General features: G+C 37.2%; 1 protein-coding gene across 3 annotated transcripts in view; it reads left to right on the forward strand.

Annotated features, from left to right (window-relative positions):
- LOC150101351 (methionine synthase-like) overlaps positions 1-22678 on the forward strand; it is an 815136-nt gene that overhangs the window by 713859 nt on the left and 78599 nt on the right. For all 3 annotated transcript variants that reach the window (XM_090400909.1, XM_090400910.1, XM_090400911.1), the window contains exon 32: positions 22423-22489. In XM_090400909.1, the coding sequence (XP_090257035.1) occupies positions 22423-22489 (67 nt within the window). The remainder of the gene's footprint in view (positions 1-22422; positions 22490-22678) is intronic.

Raw genomic sequence — 22678 nt, forward strand, 5'->3', positions numbered from 1 at the left:
GCAGCATTAACTTGCCGAAGATCTGGGAGACAGTCATATTAAGAAAAAACTAGCACTTTTCTAGGACTCTAGTAATATATGATAGCGTTTCTTTTTTTTTTTTTTCAGATAGAGGGTGCCAAAATCAGGACTCTAGTCTTTGTGTTGCTGCTACAATTTTGTTTAAGTACACCATGTTGTTTTAGTCTCGCGTATTGTGACAAACAGTGTTTTTGTGCTCTGAAGATGCTGGTTATAACACCAGCGAAATATCAGCATCAAGTTAATAAATTAATTATTTACTTAGTTTCTGTGTTCTATTATACCGTTAAAATAATAAACAAAACATATCAGTTTAAACACATCAGAGTTGTGTTTAAACCAACTACAACCATTTGACAGTTTTTAAGATCCCCTAAAGACAGCGTTCCATTTTTCAAATATGCAGGTGTTTATAGAATACCATGCACTTGTGGACTTTTCTACATAGGCCAAACTTCAAGAAGCCTGGAAATTAGACAGATATGTAAATCACAACAGAACAGATACCTCAGGTTTGGCGCATCACTTCTCAACTTCTAACCACGCAATAGATTGGGAAAACAGCTCAACGCCATATATAGAGGATGATTACAGATGCCAAATATTCAAAGAAGCAATAGTGGTCCAATGGACAGGAAATAACCTGAAGAGAAATCGAGGAACACTATTGAAAGATAAATGGAAAAATCTGATTAATTCATTAAGTATAGTGGAACTGCAGTACGCTAAAAACTATGTAACGCGTATTCACAATAATGACTGAAGCATCTCGCTACATGCATACATTGTGACATGAGCTGTCAAATTTGGTTGCCTAAGCATTGTTAATGGTTACTGTATTCTTTCATTTTTTGCAATTATTATTTTTTTTCACCTTTTTTAGTCTTGACAAAGCTAGACAGTATGCTAACGAAACTAGTTGGCGTTCTTGTACATATGTGTATTGAACCGATCAGTTCATAAAAATCTTTCAATCTTGTGAATGTGACTTCATGGAGAGATTGAGAGCAGTTGATGATGGGGAGGAGAGACTGAATGTAAGTGAGCAAGAGGTGTTTGGGGAGTTCAGTAAACTAGATGTATATAAGGCTGTGGGACTCGATAATATATTATAATAATATAATATAATAATTGTACAAATGTGTATTGAACCAATGAATTCATAAAGATCTTTCAGTCTGGTGAATATGACTTCATGGAGAGATTGAGAACCTTTGATGATGGGGAGGAGAGACTGAGAACCGTTGATGATGGGGAGGAGAGACTGACTGTAAGTGAGCAAGAGGTGTTTGGGGAGTTGAGTAAACTAGATGTAAATAAGGCTGTGGGACTTGATAATATATCACCGCGTATTCTGAAGGAATGTGCCAGGGAGTTGACACCTTCCTGACATATTTTTTTAATACAAGTCTTGCACTTGGTCAAGTTCCTAAGGAGTGGAAGGAGGGCAAGATTGTGCCACTTCATAAAGGAGGTGATCGAACTGAAGCATCAAACTATAGGCCTATCTGTGTGTCAGGTGTTGTTGTTAAGTTGTTGGAGAAGCTTGTGAGAACTAGGATCCAGAATTGGGTAGATAACAATGGTATTATCTTTGCTGGACAGCATGGATTTGCTAAATGGAGGTCATGTTTTAGTAATCTACTTACTTATTACAATAAAGTGACTGCTTCCTTGGACAGAGGAGAAGAATACACAGTAATATACTTGGATTTTGCAAAGGCTTTTGATAGAGTACCTCATGATAAGTTGACAGTCAAACTAGAGCAGATGGGGTTGGATATTAGATTAGTGCATTGGATTGGAGACTGGCTTCTGATAGGTATCAACAAGTTGTGTATGGGGGTGCGATATCCAGGAAAAGGAAAGTCACTAGTGGAGTGCCTCGGGGGGGGGGGGTCTGTTTTACGGCCATTACTGTTTAACTTGTATATTAATGATAATGGTGAAGATTTGGATGGATATATTCAGTTGTTTGCAGATGATGATGCAAAGTTGGGACGAACCATAAAAAGTAGCGAAGATGTTGTGGCCTTACAAGAAGACGAATAAATTGAGATTGGGCATGGAAATGGGGGTGTGAGTTCAATGTTGCTAAATGTAAGGTTTTAAAATTTGGAAAACAAAGATGGGATGCAGAATTTATGCTTGGTGAGAATATATTGTTGGAGATAGAGGAAATAAGAGATCTGGGGGGTGATAGTGGATAAGGATCTAAAATTTAGTGGACACATCGTCAAAATTGTGAAGACAACACAAAGACTTCTGGGAATGATGCGGAGGACACTGACGTTTAGAAGTAGGGAGATTTTTGTTCCGTTGTATAAGGCTTTGATTAGGCCACACATAGACTATTGTGCCCAGATTTGGTCATCTGGTTTTCAGAAGGATATAGAGATGTTGGAAAGGGTCCAAACGCGACTGACTGAGGTAGTTTCTGACCTCTGGAATGTCGAGTATGAGGAAAGATTGAGAAGATGTAATTTGCAGAGTCTGGTGGACAGGAGGAAGAGGGGAGATATGATAGAGACCTACAAGTTGGTAAGGGGTTGTTATAGGATCAGTGGTGGAGAAGTTCTTCAGAGAATAGTGGGAGATCAGGGGAGAACCAGAGGTCATCCCTGGAAACTGTATAAAGAGGATGTGAGTAGGGGAATGAGAGGCAGGTTTTTTTCGTGTAGAGTTGTGAGTGATTGGAATGCTTTTCCTGAGAGTGTGGTGTCTGCAAGGAGTTTGAGTGTGTTTATTACCCCAAGTTATAATGGGGTAATAATAATAATAATTATTATTATAATCAGAATAAGTTTTTGTGTTTATTACAGTTTATAAAGACTAAATATGAAAAGTCTCCTTTGGAACTTATCTAAGACTCATGTTAAAAATATAAGTTAAAGCTGTTGTTAACTCCCTGGAACATTCCCTCAAGTCAGCTGATGATATACCATCAAGTTCCATGGCCTTGTTGATATCAGGTTTACTCAATTTCTCATATACCTCTTGTTCACTTACCATTAGTGGTTCCTCCCACATTCCCACGCTCTCAAGTTCTGCAATATGTTACAATCACAACGATGGAATACTTTAATAAAGTTCTCATTTAACACCTTTACTATACCCTCCTCAGTGTTCATCCTTCTCCCATAATCATTCTTTCTTCTACTGGACACATATCGAAAAAACTCCCTAGGATTTCTTTTATCCTCATTTGCTAACTGCTGCTCATACTACACTTTTGCTACCGTTACCAAACAAGTCACCCTCCTTATTTGCACTTTGTACTCTTCAACTTCTTATTACCGTTCTTGTTCCCCCTCCACAGTGCCTTTTTTTTTTTTCAAGATTATATGCTTCACCTCTTCAGTTATCCATTTTGCATCTACCTGATTTAATCTCCTCACTGTTGGAATACATTCAGCCATTGCCTCTGCCAGATACTTGCTGAGTGTAGCAGCATTGATTTCCTTCCATTGCAATTCCTCATTCCATGATGTTGTCAAGCTGCTTCTTAAGTTTGTCATAATCACCTGCCTTATAGTTATAAATATAACCCTTTCTCACAAAAGTCACCATATGGCTGCCTACCACCCAAATGATTACTTCATGGTCTCTTTCACCAACTAGAGGAAGATTTGACACTTCATTTACAATAATATCCTCTGATGAGATAATCAAATCCAAGACTCTTGATCCACGTGTAGCTTCTGTTATGTTCTGCTTAAGGTAGTTTTCCCTCAAAAACTCAAGAAATTCATTCTCACTGGTTCCAAATGTTGTCTCTCTTCATTCCATTCCATTCCATTCTATATTACCTAAACATTTCCTTCTCACTGCCTTCCACATTACCATATCTAACAACATCCTACTAAACATTTAATTCTGTCCACCTCCACTTCACTTCATATGGCTTCAAAACCACTGTCACTATTTGTCCCCTGTATCTCTGCCTTAGATGAGCACAACTCCTCTGCCATCACTGGTAGCACTTCACTTCTCCTCCTTGTTTGCCTTGTCTGTCTTTATGAAAGACTCCTTGTTTCAAGTACTTCTAGCATTTGTAAACATACATACTAGCTCATTTCTGTTTCTGTAACAAGTCCCACTGATCCCACTTCTCGAATATGATGTCTCCAATCATTTATTCCTCTCTCTATCATCACTGATATTACACCCCTCCCCAGACCTAAATATCACCCCACATCCTTGACTATCTTAAACCTTTCTTGCATACTCACATGTCTAATCCTGAAACTATTATCTATTATCTACACTTCTCATGCAGTGTGTTCCTGTCCGCCCTGACTCTCCATTTCCCTGTTCATCTTGTGTTTCCCCTCTCTCTCTCTCTCTCTCATTCTCTTCACTCGTACCACTTATCTCTTCATTCCCAAACTCTCCTACTTTATTCTCTCCTGTTCTTCCACAATACCTCTTTCTTCCTCAGGTCTTCCATTCACTTTAGTGATAACTTTCTCTTGCAGCAACAGTTTCTCCAACTGACTCACACCAAATCCATTTAAATGTATCCCAGCTCTTTTATCTATCCTTCAAATTCATTCCACACATTCACAAAATGAACCTCTTTCTCCTTACACAACTCTGCTAGCATATCATTCATAATCTTCACTCAACTTCTCAAATCTTCATTATCATACCTGGGCAACACGCTGATTACCTTACCTACCACACTGTTATCTTTCACTCTCCTTAATTAGTGTCCTGACATCCATCCTTACATTTTCCTTGTTACCAGTCAAATCAGTTGTGCCAACTACCATTTTGTTAACTACACGGACAAAAGGAGTAGCTTGTGTACTCCTCTTATCTGTGCTATTCTTCCTCACATTTCCATGCAAATCTGTAACTCTTCTCATTTCACTCCTCATACATTTAATCTCTTGCCTCATATTTACCAACTCCACTTTCATCTCTTCATTTACTTTCTCATTGCCATTTATGCCAATCACATTTTCACTACCTTACATATCTGATATCTGGTTTAAAAAGTGACACTTGAGTCTGATTATTGTATACAAATGGCACTGTCAGTGGTATATGTGAATGAGCAACTGCATAAAAGTGAGCATTTGTAGTGGTTTTCCGTTTCATGTCTGGAGTGAGAACAAACATTTTGTGATAGCAAGATTCTTGGATGTGGCTGTATGACATCATTTAACTGATGAATTCAGGTGGTGAGCCATCGTAAAACTAGAGGCTGGCCAAAGGCAGCCAGATCTAGCCAGATGGTTGCATGTGAATAGTTCTGTAGTTCACAGACTGTGAACTACAGAACTATTTAGTAATAGAACCATTCCAAGAGCTACAAACAGCATCCAGGAGATATCATGAAGGAAGGCCATGGGCTACAACTGATATCTCCAATTATCTGTTCACTGAGACAGAAATGCTTCCCCAAATCAGCTATATTCTAACCTTTCATCGGCTACAAGAACATTGGTATCTGCTTCTACTGTGTGCAGAAAGCTTCACAGAGGTGGTCTAGGCAGTTGGTAATCTGCATGCCTTTATCCCCCACAACACAGGTGAGAACATTTGAAACGGGCCAGGCTCCACGTCAACTAGACCCAAGACCAATTGGGATCGGTAATGTTTATAGACAAGTCCTTCTTGATTTGCTCCATAAAGTGATACCAAACATGCTCTGATCTGGACAGAACCAGGGACATGTTATCATCCTTCTAATATCTGTGAAAGGGACACTTATGATGGAGGTGGTGTGATGGTTTGGAGAGGCATCTTGTTGGATCTATACATCGTACATTATGTTCATCCATATGTGTGTGTAATAGAAGAGACATTTATCCTACAAGACAATAATTCTCATCCTCATTTAACAGAGTTCATGAACCAGTATCTTCAAGAAGAGAGTCTCTTGATCTTAATCCTATAGAGCATCCCAGACGTGCAAATTTGCTGCTCTCAAATCCCCCAAACCATGAAGGACTTAGAAGAGCTTTACAGGAGCAATGGGTTCCTGGACACCATTATAAACAGTATGAAACATCATTGTGAGTTCAGTATTGTTGTGAGGAGGGACTACATTCCTTATTGAGGCACTTTCACAATCTCCTTTTGACCTTTTGTTTTTAACAAGTTTCTTCATGTATCCATTTGTTACAGAATTAAACTATTTATTTACAATTTTTGTGGATGTTTCTTTAACATCTAATACATCCTGTTTCCAAATTACATAAAAATTCATCATGCATTTTTTTTATCACAATCTTTCTCTTTACTCCTTAATTTATGAAAAGCAGTGTAGAAAGCTTATACGAATTGGATGGATGCAAAAAGTAACAAATGAAGAACTGCATAGCAAAGTAAACTGCAAAGAGAATATAATTATTATTATTATTATTATTATTAAGGCATCCATGAAGTCAAAAAACTCATCGTGGGAGGTCCTTCCTAAGAAACACAAAGTCTATCAGGACTCATCGAGGGAGGGCCCCCCCCCCTAAGAAACACAAAGTCTATCATACTACTCCTTAAACTCATTGACCGTTCTCGCTCTCACCACTCCATCAGGCAATGCATTCCATGTTCAACCACATTCCATGAAAAGAAACCACTCCTCACCCTTTTTCTCATAGTTTCCTTTCGTAACTTCCAGGGATGGCCCCTTGTCATGACTCCTTCTTGCTGTTCAAGAAAGGGAAAGAACTGCCCATTGTCAAACCTGTAACCACCTCTCAACAGTTTAAAAGTCTCAAACATATCACCCCTCCTTCTATTATCCACCAAAATCTGCAGTCCACATTCCCTCAGCCAATCCTCATAACTAACATGGTACAGTCCTGAAACCATCTTTGTTATTCGCCTTTGTACCCTTTCACAGTTAATTTATCCCCTTCAAATCCTGGGGACCAAATCTGAGAACAGTAGTCCAAGTGTGGTCTCATCAGGGTCTTATACAATGGAATGATAACTTTTTTTATCTCTGCAGGTCAGAGTCCTCATTATTGCAGCAATCCTCTGTGTTACCTTCACCACCTTTGCAATATGTCCCCTAAATGTCATATTTCTATTGATCATCAACCCCAGATCTCTTGTCTCCTTTACTTCCTCCAGTATAACTCCTCCCATAGAGTATGCAATGTCCCATCAATGTTTCCCAAACCTCAAGACCTTACATTTTGCCTGCATTAAACCGATACCCCTATTCATTTGTCCATCTATCTAGCTTATTCAAATCCTCTTGCAGGGCTGCCGTATCTGCACTATTACTAATAATCCTTCCCAGCTTCACATCATCTGCAAACAGCTGAATATCCCCTTGCAATCCACTGACAATGTCATTGATATAAAGGTTAAACAATATAGGTCCCAGTACATAGCCCTGTGGGACCCCACTTGTAAGCCTCTGCTTCCTTGAAACTGCCCCACCATACGCAACTCTCTGATACCTGTCGGACAGCCAATCCTGAATCCAGTTGACCAATCTGACATCTAGACCCATGTGCTACAACGTAAATATCAACTTATCATGTAGCACCCTGTCAAATGCCTTTGCTAAGTCTAAGAAAATGGCAGTATATGCCTTTCCCTCATCTAATGCTCTTGTAACTTTATCATAAAAGACTAGCATATTACTAAAACAAGAGCACCCTCTTCACAAATCCATGTTGACTCTCACAGATAACATTACCCTCATCTGCCCAATGCTGTGTATGGTCCTTCACTACTTTTTCCAAGATCTTACTAACTACTGATGACACACAAACTGGCCTATAATTAGAAACTTCCGGTCTGCTGCCACCCTTATGCAAAGGCACTATCTTACCTTCCTTCCATTCCATGGGCACCTTTCCCGCAGCCCAGACTTTCATTGAAAAGCCAGGTCAAAGGCACTTTCAGTTCCCTAGCACATTCTCTCAAAACTCATGGTGAAATACCATCCAGTCCCACAGCTTTACTGACATCCAGAGTACTCAGTATTTGAAACACACTCTCCTTCTGTGCCTCTAAACCTCGAACCTGCCCTATCCCTCTAGCATTAAAACTGACTCCTCCAGGATGAAATACTCCATTAAAGTGTTCATTGAACAATTCTACTATGTCCTCTGCATCAGTCACTCTATTCCCATTTTTATCCCACAATATTATTCTTCCACAGTCATTTCTCCTCCTACTGGCCACATATCTAAAAAATTCCCTAGGATTTTCTTTGGATCTTAGGGCCAATCTCCCCTCATATTCCAGTTTTGCCTTCCTTACCATACTAGTCACTCATCTGGCTTGTGTCTTATACTCTTCATGCATTTTCTCTTCACCTGTCTCCTTATATCTCTTCCATAGCCCTTTTTCGCATGCAATTCCTGTTTAATATTGTTTGTCATCCACTTTACCCCAAATTGTGTCCTCTTGCTCACTCGTATACAACTTACCATTGCTGCTAACAAATATTCTTTCATAATTTCCCACGCACTAATGATATCCCGGCCTTCCAATTCCTCCCTCCATGAAACTTCCCCAAGTTGACGTCTTAGACTTTTATAATCACCTGCCTTATAATTCCACATAAGTTCCCGTCTCTTTGATACTCCTGCATGTCTATTCATTTTCCAAGTCAACACCATATGGTCACTCTCTCCAACTAGTGGGAGAGACGTCAACTCAGTTATTATCAACTCTTCAGATGCTATAACCAAATCCAAAACTCTTGAACATCTTATTCCCTCTATTACATGTTGCCTAAGACATGTGTCCCTCAAGAATTCTAGAAATTCCATTCCCTTATTGCTACATGCATCTTCTTTTTCCCAATTTATACTACTGTAGTTAAAATCTCCCATAACAATCATTCTTCTTGCACTTGCCAAACTAGATTGTCTAAACATTTCCTGGTCCCCCACCCTCTGTGCTCCTGGGTCTGTAGCAACACCCCACTAAATATCCTGTCTTGCCTCTCTCTACCTCACACCATATACTTTCAAAATCATTAGTGTCACTGCCTTCACTCTTAGAAAACATAAGTCATTACTTATCATAAGCAGTACTCCACCACCACGCTTTCCCTTCCTATCTTGACAAAAAATGCTGTACCTTGCGCCTTCTATTCCTGTTATTATATCCTCTGCTGTCAACCACGTCTTAGTGATCCTAATCATTTTTGACCAGTCTGATGCTATTTGTGCCACAAATTCCTCTCCCTTATTCCGGATTCTCCTGGCATTAGTATAAAGCGTCACTGCTGAGATGGACGAGCGAAAGACCGTCCATCTCAGCCACCGCTGAGATGGACGGTCTTTCGCCCGTCCATCTCAGAGGTGGCTCCACTCAGTGATGGCCTTCCACCTACCACTCCGAAGAAAAGCATTCATTGACAAAGCCCCTCACCAGGTTGAAGTAATGCAGAAGTCATATTTTTCATATACAAGTTGCCAAAAGGTGTCACACGTTATTATTAAAATACTCTGGATCACAGATAGTTGTTGGAAGTTTTTCTACTTGGTTGTACTATAAATTAAAGATACCAAGAAATTATATACTTGGTTTAATCCTTTTTCCATTTGCATCTGAAATCCTTATATTGCATCTGAAATATAAGGACAGGACAACTCGTATCTAGAAGCTAATGACTTAACATTACTTCATGACTTCTGCATTACTTCAACCTTAGTATCACCTCTGGGTCTGGCTCCCACTGACAAGATCTCAATAAAGGTTGGAAGGAGTGGGTAGTGGCCCTTAGCATTATACATTCCCAGAAGGATATGTGCTTTGCATTATAGGATACTAAGGCAAGTGATGTGAAGTCAATAGCTTGTATATACGAGTTGCCCTGTCCTGATTATATTTCAGGTGCAGACTTTGTTTGCTTACACCTGGAAAAAGGATTAAACCAAGTGGAAAAACATCTAATGAAAGAAACTAAAGCTTTTTGAACATATCTACAGTATGAATAACAGTAGAAAGATTAAATCCTTGATGATTGGTACAGTGGATGATATAAACAGTAGAGGACATCAAAGCTGAGAATGAGTAGACCTGGCAAAGATTAGTGTAACATTGGACTAATAGTCACTGATAATTGCTACATAAGTAGTATCAGTGGATAAGAGGTAGAACTAGCAGAAGAATTATATGTATATCAACATAAATATATATATATATATGTTATGAGAATCTTTACTCACAAAATATTTTAAAGCTTTTGTATATTGGTACCGTGAGAGAATGGAACTAGATAATATAAAAATTCTGTTCTAGAGGCAAAACATGGAAGTTTTTCATGTCATCTCAGGCCTCCTCCCATAAGCTGTGTAGTGATCTCACTGGAAGTCTCACACTGTTTAATACATTCAAACATATGCATTCCACTGCAAGCCATGGCCAGGTGAGTGGAAAGTGGAAATGTTTTTCATTGTTCAACTAGTTGCTATCATAATGGGTGTTATAGAGATGAAGAAGACAAAAATAGATAAAATCCTGCTAAATAATACCTGTAAGCTATTATTCAGAGGATGGTATTAAGGGAATGGAAGGAGTAGATATACTATTCAACATTAAAATTGCCTACCATTTAGGAAGATTTATGTGTTTAGTGTTGAATGTAGAGTGATGTGGGCAAATTTAAATAAACATGCTGACAGTGAAACTTATTTGTGCTTGTGATCCTTTAGATCAGGGGGTGTCCAACCTTTTAGCTTCCCTGGGCCACATTGGAAGAAGACGAGTAGTTTTGGGCCACACATAAAATACACTAACGATAGCTGATGAGCAAAAAAAAAAACGTAGAATATATAGTTAACATATTTAAGTAATTTAAACTTCATTAATTCATGAATTTTTTATTATAAAAGTAAAAGACAAGACAGCAACATGAAATTAGTGAGATGTTTGACATTGTTTTTGAGACACTAATGCTTTGATATTTGGTTCGATGGAGGTAGTTGCAATTCTCAGTGAGTTCTCAAGGTGCTCATCAGATATTTTGGTTCTAGTTTTATTCTTCGTGTGCTTCATCTTTGAAAATAGCTGCTCACAAATGTAGGTGCTTTCAAATAGCGATGACATGAATAAGGCATGATTGTGAAGTGAGGGATATTTTTCTATGGGGAAGATATATCTTATAAAAGTCCAGTAAAGAGACATGATCAAATTTTTCTTTAAGTCGAATGTCAGATTGTAGCTCTATGCATTCCATTTGAAAATTGGCAGGTAAAATGTTTATGTCGACTGAAAATGGAGTCTCAAATATACCAAAAGATTGATGATTTTTCCGGAAATCTTGAAACCTGTTCTCAAATTCCTGTATCAAATCGAAAAGCAAGGCTGCATATTTTTCGTTGTTCACTGGACCGTGTTTAGCCAACGTGTCGAAATGCATAAAATTGTTTGCCTTAATTTGAGATTGCCATAGTTTCAGTTTCATTATATTTCATTATATCATTGTTATAGTTTGAAACATTGTATTGATCAGTCGGTTCTCACTTTGAAGACGGATGTTTAACTCATTTAAATGAGCAGTCAAGTCTACTAAAAATGCCAAATCTGTGAGCCAGTTTTCATCATCAAGTTCTGGCACAAATTTTGTTTTTGATTCCATAAACAACTTGATTTTATTTCGCAAATCATAAAATCTTTTCAACATTTTACTCGACTTAACCATCTTACTTCTGAAAAGTAAATGATGTTCCCATAGTCAGCATCCATAAATTTAAGGAATTCCTGGAATTGGCGATGATTCAATTCCTTGGCTCTTATGAAATTTACAGGCTTGATGACAATCTGCATGACATTATCCATCTTTAAAGCTTTTGTGCATAAATTTTCTTGGTGTACTATGCAGTGATATTTCATCATACGTAAATTTTGGGAGGCTATTGCATCGTCTTCTATTAATTTTACAAGTTTATCTCATTTATCTATCATCGCCGGGGCACCATCAGTAGCTATGCCAGATATGTGCACAATGGACAAAGAAAATCACTTTAACGTATTTTTCACTGCTTCGTATAAATCTCTTGATTTAGTTGTGTCTTTTAATGGCAATAAAGAAGCCATTTCTTCAGTGATATTATATTCGTCATCAATACCTCTGATAAAAATTGCCAATTGAGCTGTATTAGTAGCATCAGTACCTTCGTCTATCGCCAAAGCATAAAATTTAAAATTAGCAGCTCTACTCTCCAAACCTTTTTCGATAGATTTTCCTGTTTCATCAATTCGCCTGGCTATAGTCTGGTGAGACAAACTGATTTTAGAAAAATCCTCTTTTTTATCAGGGCAAATTATATCTGCCATGCTTTCCATACATTGCTTAATAAACTTACGGTTTTGATTTTTTTGCTATCAGGTTTGCAACCACATAATTAGCTTTTACAATGGAATCCGTTTCAGTTGTTATTTTTTAAAAAAAACTTTGTTGAGATGATAGACTTTTTTTTCAGTTCCGCTATTTTGTCTTTACAACAAATTCCTTGATATGCACTAAATTTCGCAGAATGTTTTTGCGTGTAATGCCTTTTCAAATTGTATTCTTTGAAAATTGGCACAAATTCCCTACAAATTAAGCAGATTGCCTTAGTATTTGCCTCGCCAAAAAAGTAGTCATCTGTCCACTTTTCGTTGAACAATCTTCCTTCTTCTATAATTTTTCTTTTTTTTTTTTTTTGGTTCGGTTTTCTATGGAGATGCTGTGGAAGCCATGCTGGAATTAAAAAAAAAAAATAGATTGAAAATTAGAAAGCAAGGTTTAATAATCACCAAATCGCCCAAATTTTTACTACTAAAAAAATTACTCGCCAAATCGCCACAAACACACATAATGTCTGCATTTTTTTCGGTGTCAACTCGGCTGTTTACAAGTGCACATTGAAAGCCGTACCAGCATACCCATGGCGCACATAGAGAGACATCTATTGTGTGGTAAAAGTAGGAAGCAAGAGCGCTAGCACACCATTTAATATGTTGAGAAGTAACTACTCGCATGGGTGGCAATTTTGAATAAATACAATTATTTGAGAATGATTTTATTTTATGAATCTCTCATTGCTAAAGAACGTGTTAAATTCAAAAATTCATCACTTATAAATTAATAGCATGTTAAAATTGTATTAATAGTATTATTAATGGTATTTTTAGTCGCAATCTCATTTGCAAGTTTACGATTTTTTGTTGGGCCACATTCATAGCCGTCCTGGGCTGCATGCAGCCTGTGGGCATCGAGTTGGACAAGCCAGCTTTAGATGGTTGTAGTATGGAAGCAGTGGAAGGTATTCAGTCATTGCAGAGGGAAACTGTCATTTATTAAAGAAAATCGAAAAACTGATTCTCAAGTTATGCTCATTTTGGAAACAAAATGAGCATAACTTGAAATAGAGAACAAAGCTAATAATAGCTGTAAGTGCCTACTAGATTTTTATTCTAAGATGAGCTGGTCGTTATTAATGCCATGTTCTACAATAAAGATATACATTAAATTTGTATGCAGAGTATTTTTATATTTCCTGACATAAACCTGACAAAATTCACTCTGCAACCACTACTTATTTGAACTTTCCCAAATACACATTCTTTGACTCCTTTCAGCTCAAGGGCAATGTTTGTGTATGTTTGCTTTGACATACCATTGCCAGAGAGCATTCAACTTGGAATTTCTCGATCACGATCTACTCTGGCTGAAAATCTCTCTGCTCCACTCTTCCAAATTTATATGCTCTCTATATCCCTCTCCAAATGCCACCTTGGAACCTACACCTTGGAACTCTTTGATTTGATATCTTTGAAAATCAATGTTCTTCAGTCCAACTTTCCTTCCAGTGAGGTTATCCTCCTCGGTGATTTCAGTGTACACAATACCAACTAGCTTTCCTTCTCCATCTGCACAGACAAAGCTGGTAGAGATGTTGAGAAATTTTCCATCAAAAATGACCTTATTCAAATTGTTCACATCGCGCCTGGGTACCGGATAATCCCAAACATTCTGGACCTTGTCCTCACTAGTGATCCTTAAATATACTGTGAAGGTTGTATCTCCTTTAGGTAATTAAGACCACAACTTTGTGCCTATCTCTTTCCCCACCAAGCAACACCCATACAGCCATTCTCAACCAAGAGAATGGCATTATAAGAATACTAAGGGAATAACCTCTGATATTTCTGCCTTGTTCCCTTGGTTGGATTATGACTTTTGGTCTTCTAACCCAAGCATATGCACTGAACGCATCACTAAAGTAATCTTCGCTGAAATGGAAACATATTCCCCATTCCATACTAAATTCCCATTCCCTAAATAAGCCTTGGTTCTTCATAAGATATGTCAAAGCTGTACAAATGAAGAAACAAGCATACTGTAACTGACTATCATCAAGAACTCTGCCTTCCCTCACTACTTATGCTCTGTTACTCCACTGGCATCCACCAAAGCCTGAAATAGCTGCAAGAAAATTATCACTGCATCAAAAACTGATTTCCAAAGAGACAAAGTAGGAAACTTGCATCATGCTCAATTGGCACCCATGCATTTTGGTCTTTGACCAAAGCAGTTGGCCACAACTTTTTGCCAATGCTGCTTCCATCACTCTTACATCCTGATGTGTCTGTTGCATCATTACCCACAGAGAAAACCAATCTCCTGGCATCATACTTTTCCTGAAATGTCTGCATAAATGAATTTGGTAAATATCCTCCAACCATTCCAAACACTCAGCACTCTATGCTTCCCCTGACCTTTCACTGTTCCATTGCCCCGACAACATTCCTTCAGTTGTCCTGAAGAGTTGTACTCCAAAGTTGACTCCTGTTCTATGTTGCTTGCTTATGCTCTCTTGCTCCACTGGCATCTACCCTAAACCCTGGAAATTAGCCCATGTTCAACTTAAGGGTCACAAGATCCTTACCATCAAACTATCACCCAATCTCTCTCTCACCTCAGTTCTTTCTATGGTACTGGAAAGAAATATCAACAGCCAACTCCTATGCTATCTTGAAAATACTCAAGTAATAAACGACCCATGATGGATTCCACTAATGTTGTTCAACAGGGGATCTGCTCACCTATATCATACAGCTCTGGATAAGCACCATGTAAAAGTTTGGGTGAATTCCAAGTGGTTGCACTAGATATCTCCAAGGCTTTTGACCAGGTCTGTCAAAGGACCCTATTAAGTAAGCTTTCATCATTTAGTCTGTCCCATGACCTCTGCAACTCTGCATTACTAGTTTTCTCACTGGACACACATTTTGTGTGATAGTTTATGGTTCCCTATATTCTTACTATGCAGAACATAGTAAGAATATAGGGAACAGAACAACAACCTCTTCAAGCCTAAATTTCCATCTCCAAACCATTCTTCAATGGAGGTTGGATAACCTTGTCAATTTCAATGCCTGCAAAATACAGTTCTACCTTATCTTTCACAAAAAAAAGAATGGCTTTACCTTTGAGAACACCCAAATCTCTAGGCAAGATGAGATCTCTTTCTTGGGATTACCTGGATATCAAGACTCTCTTGGCATGAACACATTGCCACCATTGCCTTTTCAGCATCCATGAAATTAGGATTTCTCTTTCGTTCAAAACATTTCTTTACCCCAGAGCAGATATTAACTTGTACAAATCACAAATCTGCCCATCCATCGAGTACTTCTTACACATCTGGGGAGGTACCCCTAAGTGCTCCTTAAAAATACTTGATATACTACAGAAGAAAGCAGTCAGACTGATGAACGATTCATCTCATTCTAACTTACTCCACCATATGTGTCTAGCATCTACTGCATGCATCGTCTATAAATATTTCCATGGTAAATATTCATAAGAACTATCCTCGGTAATTCCCCCTCTTTCTACCAAATCCACTGAAATGTGTAGCTATCGCCCAACATCCATTCATGGTCCAACTCCATACTCATAGAACAAGTGTCTCTTCCTCCTCCTTCATTCCTGTTGCTGGATTGTGGAACAGCCTTCCCTCCTATGTTTCTCAAGGAATGCAATGCAGAGGCTTTCAAATCCAATGTGAACAAGTTCTTCATTTCCCAAACGAAGGTTGGTTAGTCATACTAATAAGAGGTTGACTAACCAACCTCTCATGTATGGGCACAACATAAAAAAAATAAAATAAAATATTGATTGTTATGATTATATTATTCTTCATAGTGATAACATAAAACTGCTATTTTAGGATACAAGAGTGTATATTGGATTTGAAATAGGAAGTGATAAAAATGTTGAGCAGTCATTTCAGTAAAATTATGGAGATTACAACCATATAAGGAATAATTACTTTAATTTCGACCTTCATAAAGAATAAGGTCATCATCTGGAGTACACACACACACACACACACACATATATATATACACAAAGACAAGCAATATTACATTTCAGATTGAGACTTTTAAACTGTTGAGAGGTGGTTACAGGGTTGACACTGAGGAGTTCTTTTGCTTGGTTGAACAGTGGGAAGGAATGATGACAAGAGGCCATCCATGGAAGTTACGGAAGGAAACTGTTTGCAAGAGGGTGAGGAGTAGTTTCTTTGCATGGAGGGTGGTTGAATCATGGAATGCATTGTCTGATGGAGTGGTGAGAGCAAGAACGGTCAATGAGTTTAAGGAGTGGTATGATAGACTTTGTGTTTCTCGGGGGGGGGGGTCTATCAAGACTTGATGAGTCTTGATAGACTTTGTGTTTCTTAGGAAGGACCTCCCACGATGAGTCTTTTGACTCCATGGAGGCCTGAATAATAATAATAATAATAAAAAACAGAATGCCAAAGTGACAATGATTTGATCAATTATTATTCTACTGACTTTCATCACTCTCACCCAATTGGATTAAAAAGAAAACAGAAGATCTACTTAAATTAGTCACATCCTGGCCCTTGGATACAGTTAAAAATCTAGTTACATATTATGCTCATTCCCCAAGAATTAATGGTTTGCCCAAGATTCACAAGCAGAACGTACTGCTTTGCTGATGATAGTTGAAGGTATCGACAGCCCCAGTTATTATCTAGCAAAGAAACTAGCATCAACACTCAAGGAGTTGGTAAGTCATTCTCCTTCCTACATTAAAAACGCACAACACTTTGTGAACAAAATTAAATAAATCACACTAGAAAAAAGTGATTTATTAGTCAGTTTTGATGTCTCTGCCCTTTTCACAAATGACCCAATCAGTAACACAGTTCTTCTTTTAAAGGACAAATTCCCACCCAATATTACAGCGCTCTTTGCCCATGTACTACATTCTGGCTATTTTGTGTGGCAAAATACTTTTTACCTGCAAAAAGAAGGCATAGCCATAGACTCACCGTTATCCCCCTCTTCCAACTGCTAACTTTTATATGGAAGCTTTTGAACAACGTGCTCTAGATTTCTCTCCTTTAAAACTCAGTCTGGCTTAGATACGTTGACAATGTTTTTGCTATCTAGTCCCATGGCTGCCAAACATTAGACACTTTCCTCAGCCACCTAAACAAACAACACAAACGTAAACAATTCATAATTGAGAATGAAAAGCAGAACACACTTCCTTTCTAGATACGTTTGTCAGATGTCTTCCTTCTGGCAGTCTTTCCTTCACTGTTTACCATAAACTTACACATACTTGCCGATATATACACATGAACTCTTACCACCCCCCACCCAACACAAAAACTAAGTGTCATTAACACACTAAAAACAGTGCTTTGAGGATTTGCTCCAGTGAACAAGCACTTAAACATGAATTAAAAGTTATAAGAATACCTTCCTGAAAAATGACTACAGCAAAACTACTATCAACAAAATTCTTCACAAGACTCCATTTAAAAAATAAAAAATAAACTAAATTACAATAAAACTGTAGCATTCCATATATTAAAGAAATATCAGACAAAATAAACAGAATACTACAGAAATACAGCCTTCATTATGGTTGTATTTCTGTAGTATTGCAAAATTAAAGAACTCATTCAACTCATCCAAGGATCCACTTCCTCTGCTGGCCCACCCTGGAGTATATCATATTCATTGCACCTGTAATCTGCCTTATATAGGTGAAAACAGGATGCACAATTCCTATCAGAATTGTGCATCCTGTTTTCACCTATATAGGGCAGATTGCAGGTGCAAATTACAAAGAACATAAACAGCACATTAAATTTAATAACTATGGTAAATCTGGCCTTTCTGATTATGCCCTGAATACTCTCATAAAATTGACTGGAAAGGCACCCTGTTGTTTACATCACACCAAAATATGGTATCAGCATAAATTAAAAAGGAAGCCTGTGAAATTCTTATCAATCACTCTAATCTTAACAATAATGGTGGTCTAAAAATCCCAGGAATATGGATAGCACATATTCTACCCACATAAACTTTTGGTTTAAAAGTTAATTATAATTAGGACTGTAAGTAATCTAGGATCTTAACTCTAATATAATAACGCTCATGTTAAATTATGGATTAGACCACCATTTGAATAGAAGACCTGAATAAATTGAGTGATTGGGCACGGAAATGGGGATGTGAGTTCAATGTTGCAAAATGTAAGGTTTTAAAATTTGGAAAACAAAGATGGGATGCAGAATTTATGCTTGGTGAGAATATATTGTTGGAGGTAGAGGAAATACGAGATCTGGGGGTGATAGTAGATAAGGATCTAAAATTTAGAGGACACATCGTCAAAATTGTGAAGACGACACAAAGGCTTCTGGGAATGATGCGGAGGACACTGACATGTAGAAGTAGGGAGATTCTTGTTCTGTTGTATAAAGTTTTGATTAGGCCACACATAGACTATTGTGCCCAGATTTGGTCACCGGTTTTTCAGAAGGATGAAGAGATGTTGGAAAGGGTCCAAAGGCGAATGACTAAGGTAGTTTCTGACCTCTGGAATGTCGAGTATGAGGAAAGATTGAGAAGATGTTGTTTTCAGAATCTGTGGACAGGAGGAAGAGGGGAGATATGATAGAGACCTACAAGTTGGAAAGGGGTTGTTATAGGATCAATGGTGGAGAAGTTCTACAGAGAATAGTGGGAGAACCAGAGGTCATCCCTGGAAACTGTATAAAGAGGGTGTGAGTAGGGGAGTGAGAGGCAGGTTTTTTTCATGCAGAGTTGTGAATGATTGGAATACCTTGCCTGAGAGTGTGGTGTCTGTAAGGAGTTTGAGTGTGTTTAAGGCACGGTATGATGAGATGTGTGTGTGTGATAAAAGGACCTCCCAGATGAGTCTTTGATTCTGTGAGGTCTTGGGGTAATAATAATATTTTTTTTTCTTTATTAAAACTATCTATATGAATTTGTTCTCTGATGATGTTATAAATAGATTTGATGTTTTTTTTTTTTTTTTTAATTTCACTAGAGATCAGGCCAGTAGAATAACGGTTACCCAAATCTTTGTCACTTTGGCATACTGTTTGAAATGTAACAATACTTGTTTTTCTATAAATATGTGTATACTCCAGATGATGACTTAAAATGAAGGTCAAAACCACAATTATTCCTTTAAATTAAAAGGAAGTTCAAGTCATTATTCCTAACATGGTTGTAGTCTCCATAATTTTACTGAAATGAATGCTGATCACCATGTAACACTAAAGGAAAATATTTTGAGTGGGATAAAAATACGTATCACATTAAAAAGAAAAATTTGTACACAAGTTAAACGAATCAAAGTCAGCATCTTTCAGAGGCAAAATGTAGACTCAAACATACAATTATAAGAAAACAAGTGAAGGTTGAAAAGAACAACACAACTTTAAAAATTGACTGGAAAAATCTGAAGAAACCCACTCTCCATTTTATACATGCAACTATGCAAATGTGATTTGCACAGCAGCTGAATGTATAAATTGGAAAGGGGATATTGAGACTTGTTGCTGAGGAGTTGTTACCAGATTAATGTGGAAGAGATTTTAAATAGGGTAGAAGGAGAGAAAAAGAACAAGAATCCATCTCCAGAAGTTGCATAATGAGTGGATGAGGAGCACATACTTTGTATAGAGAATGTTATACATCATCTGTGAGTGTGGATGAATGGGTTTAAGGGGTTTTTTTTGACATTGAAAAAAGCTGTTCTTACTTTATACAAATCTCAAATCTGCCCATCCTTAGAATATTCACATTTTGGGGGGTGCACTTAAACTTCACTAAAAAATCTTGGTACTCTCCAGATAAGAGCAGTTTGGCTCCTAGATGATTCCATTCTTACAGATTCACCTCAATCTCTATTTCATAGATGCAATGTTTCAGCACCTTGTATGTTTTACAGATACTTCAATGGTCATGGCTTTAATTAACTGGCAACCATCATTACTCTACCTTCTGTTGCACCTGTTAATACAAGAACAACACTTACTCATCATCCCCTTCACAGTGCAACTGCAAACACACTGAACCTGCTTCTTGTGTTCCTCTTTAATTCCATCTAACTTAGTCCTCTGGAACAGTCTTCCACAAGAATAATAAAATATAAGAATGAAAGTTGTGTGTTAAAATCAGTATGCAGAAGTCATTGAAAGACTTGATGATGAATAAAAAAATAAATATTATGAAGATTTACACCCAACCAACTCATGCAACAGAAGATGGGAGAATGATTATTACCAGTGAATTAACAACCATCGTTTCCCACCTTATATTGCACCTGTTAATACAAAAACAGCTAGCTGCCCAGCTCTCCTTTATTATGCAGCTGCAAACACTTTTGACCTGCTTCTCCTCTTTCTCTTTTATTCCATCTGTGGAATAGAATCTTATGGAAGTATTCCCAATCAACTACAACTTGCAACTCCTCATTAAAAAAAAAAAAATCTTCACTTGCATCCACATACAGTAATTGATGATACTGTGATCCTATATTTTATATAGTATAGTGATCCTATTGTATATAGGATCATTATATAAAAAAAATAAAATAGATAGCTAAATGATCTGAAAGTTGTGTAAAAAGCTTAGAAATTAAGGAAGTAGTACTTTGAAAGAAATTGGATATGCTGAATTGAAATAGTGATATTCTGGATGTCTGAAGTAATTACTGTAATTCTTCAGTTATCCAGTCATTGTGAGAAAACAATTCACAGGTCAGGTAACTGAAGGCACAAATACGTGGTACTGTACCAGTATCAGTTGGCACACTAACACATTCAAGGGTCAGTTAACTGAAAGGTTTTTCATTGCAAGATCAGATAATTGGGAGATCACTGTATTTTGAAGAATTAGTAAATCAGATATGATTGAAGAGTGTACAAAGCCCTCATCAAATTCTGAATATATGTTACTAAATTCATATTGCAAATTTTCCTCCAAATTAATCTATTTTCTGTCTAAGAAATTCCAAATTGCATCAAATCCACTTGGACCTTGGTCTTTTTTTCCTGCCATTCAAGTATCATCAAAAAATTTGTTTTGTTTCTCCCTCACTCTGTATAATTGACCATACCAGATTAACTCTACTTTCACATTTAGGAAAAAATTTGAGAGGATTTTCCATGAATCTTCTACCCTCATGAACTGTCCCAACCTGAACAAATATGGGTGCATCAAGCTGCCTCTTATATGAGAAACGTTTATATGTAGATAATCAGTCCAGTGGCACAGAACACCCTTCCAAAGCTAGTAGGTGGTAAATAGTTTTAGGATTATAAATCTCTCTGTATTTTTCCTGTTCATTATCATTTACTAAGGCATGCCTGCGTGCATGTGTTGATACCAGTGCATTAATCCCGTGAAGATGCTAATTTAACTTTGGCTTATTATTAAGTCTATGTTATCAATTTCCTGAAACAACATCATGTGTAATAATCAGTGTATAAGCCTAAACACCAGTATTTCTTTATATGTTTTTCTGTACCTACTAACCTTTATCTGTGTAAGAATGTAAATCTTTATCTAACATTAATACTTTTTTTTTTCTTAAGTACTCACTGGTTGAATGTATCAATGCTGACTTTACTAAATTTTATTTTCAGATTTCCATTCAATCCTAAAGTTTTATTTAAAATTCTGTGGTACCTTTTCCTTTTCATATAGTGCCTTTGTTTTTTTTGCTTTTCAATGAGATTTCCTCTTCTAGTGATTTTTTTTTTTTTTTTTTTTTTACATTCTATGAAGGCAGCATTTAAGACTCCAGTGTAACATGTTGCCTGAAAAAAAGTTTCATGTTTTGTCTCTAAAGTTTTAGATTATGTTTAAAAATATTATGAAAATATGAATAATAAATGAAAAAAATCCTTAATTCACTCACAATACTAATATACTATAGATTTACACTTTGATGAGTAGAAGTCACATAAAAACATCACAGATGATGATGCAGTAATTTACATAACTTTCCTCTGAAGTGCTCTGTGCATATATAGGTTTTTCTTTTTTTCTGATTGGGAAATTTATGTGATATTGTGTTATACTTTTTATAATAGTTTCTGTATGTTTTTCTAGATATGAGAAGAACTTTGATGATTACAGCGCCATCATGGTGAAGTCCTTGGCAGATCGACTTGCAGAGGTACTGATCTACAAAGCAACTTTTTTTTAGTCTTAAGATTTTTTAGCTTAATTTATGAGTTGTCATACTACTATACAAATGGCTGAAAAAAATATTTTTATTTTTTGCCCCTCTCTCACAAGAAAAATAATCTTGTAGTGATGCAGGATGCATTCCACATCTTTGCCAGTGGGATGACATCTCTCCTAC

The sequence above is a fragment of the Typopeltis vanoorti genome, chromosome 11 (genome assembly GCF_054136105.1).
Source record: "Typopeltis vanoorti isolate ZY-2024b chromosome 11, IOZ_Tvanoo_1.0, whole genome shotgun sequence".
Classification (NCBI taxonomy): domain Eukaryota; kingdom Metazoa; phylum Arthropoda; class Arachnida; order Uropygi; family Thelyphonidae; genus Typopeltis; species Typopeltis vanoorti.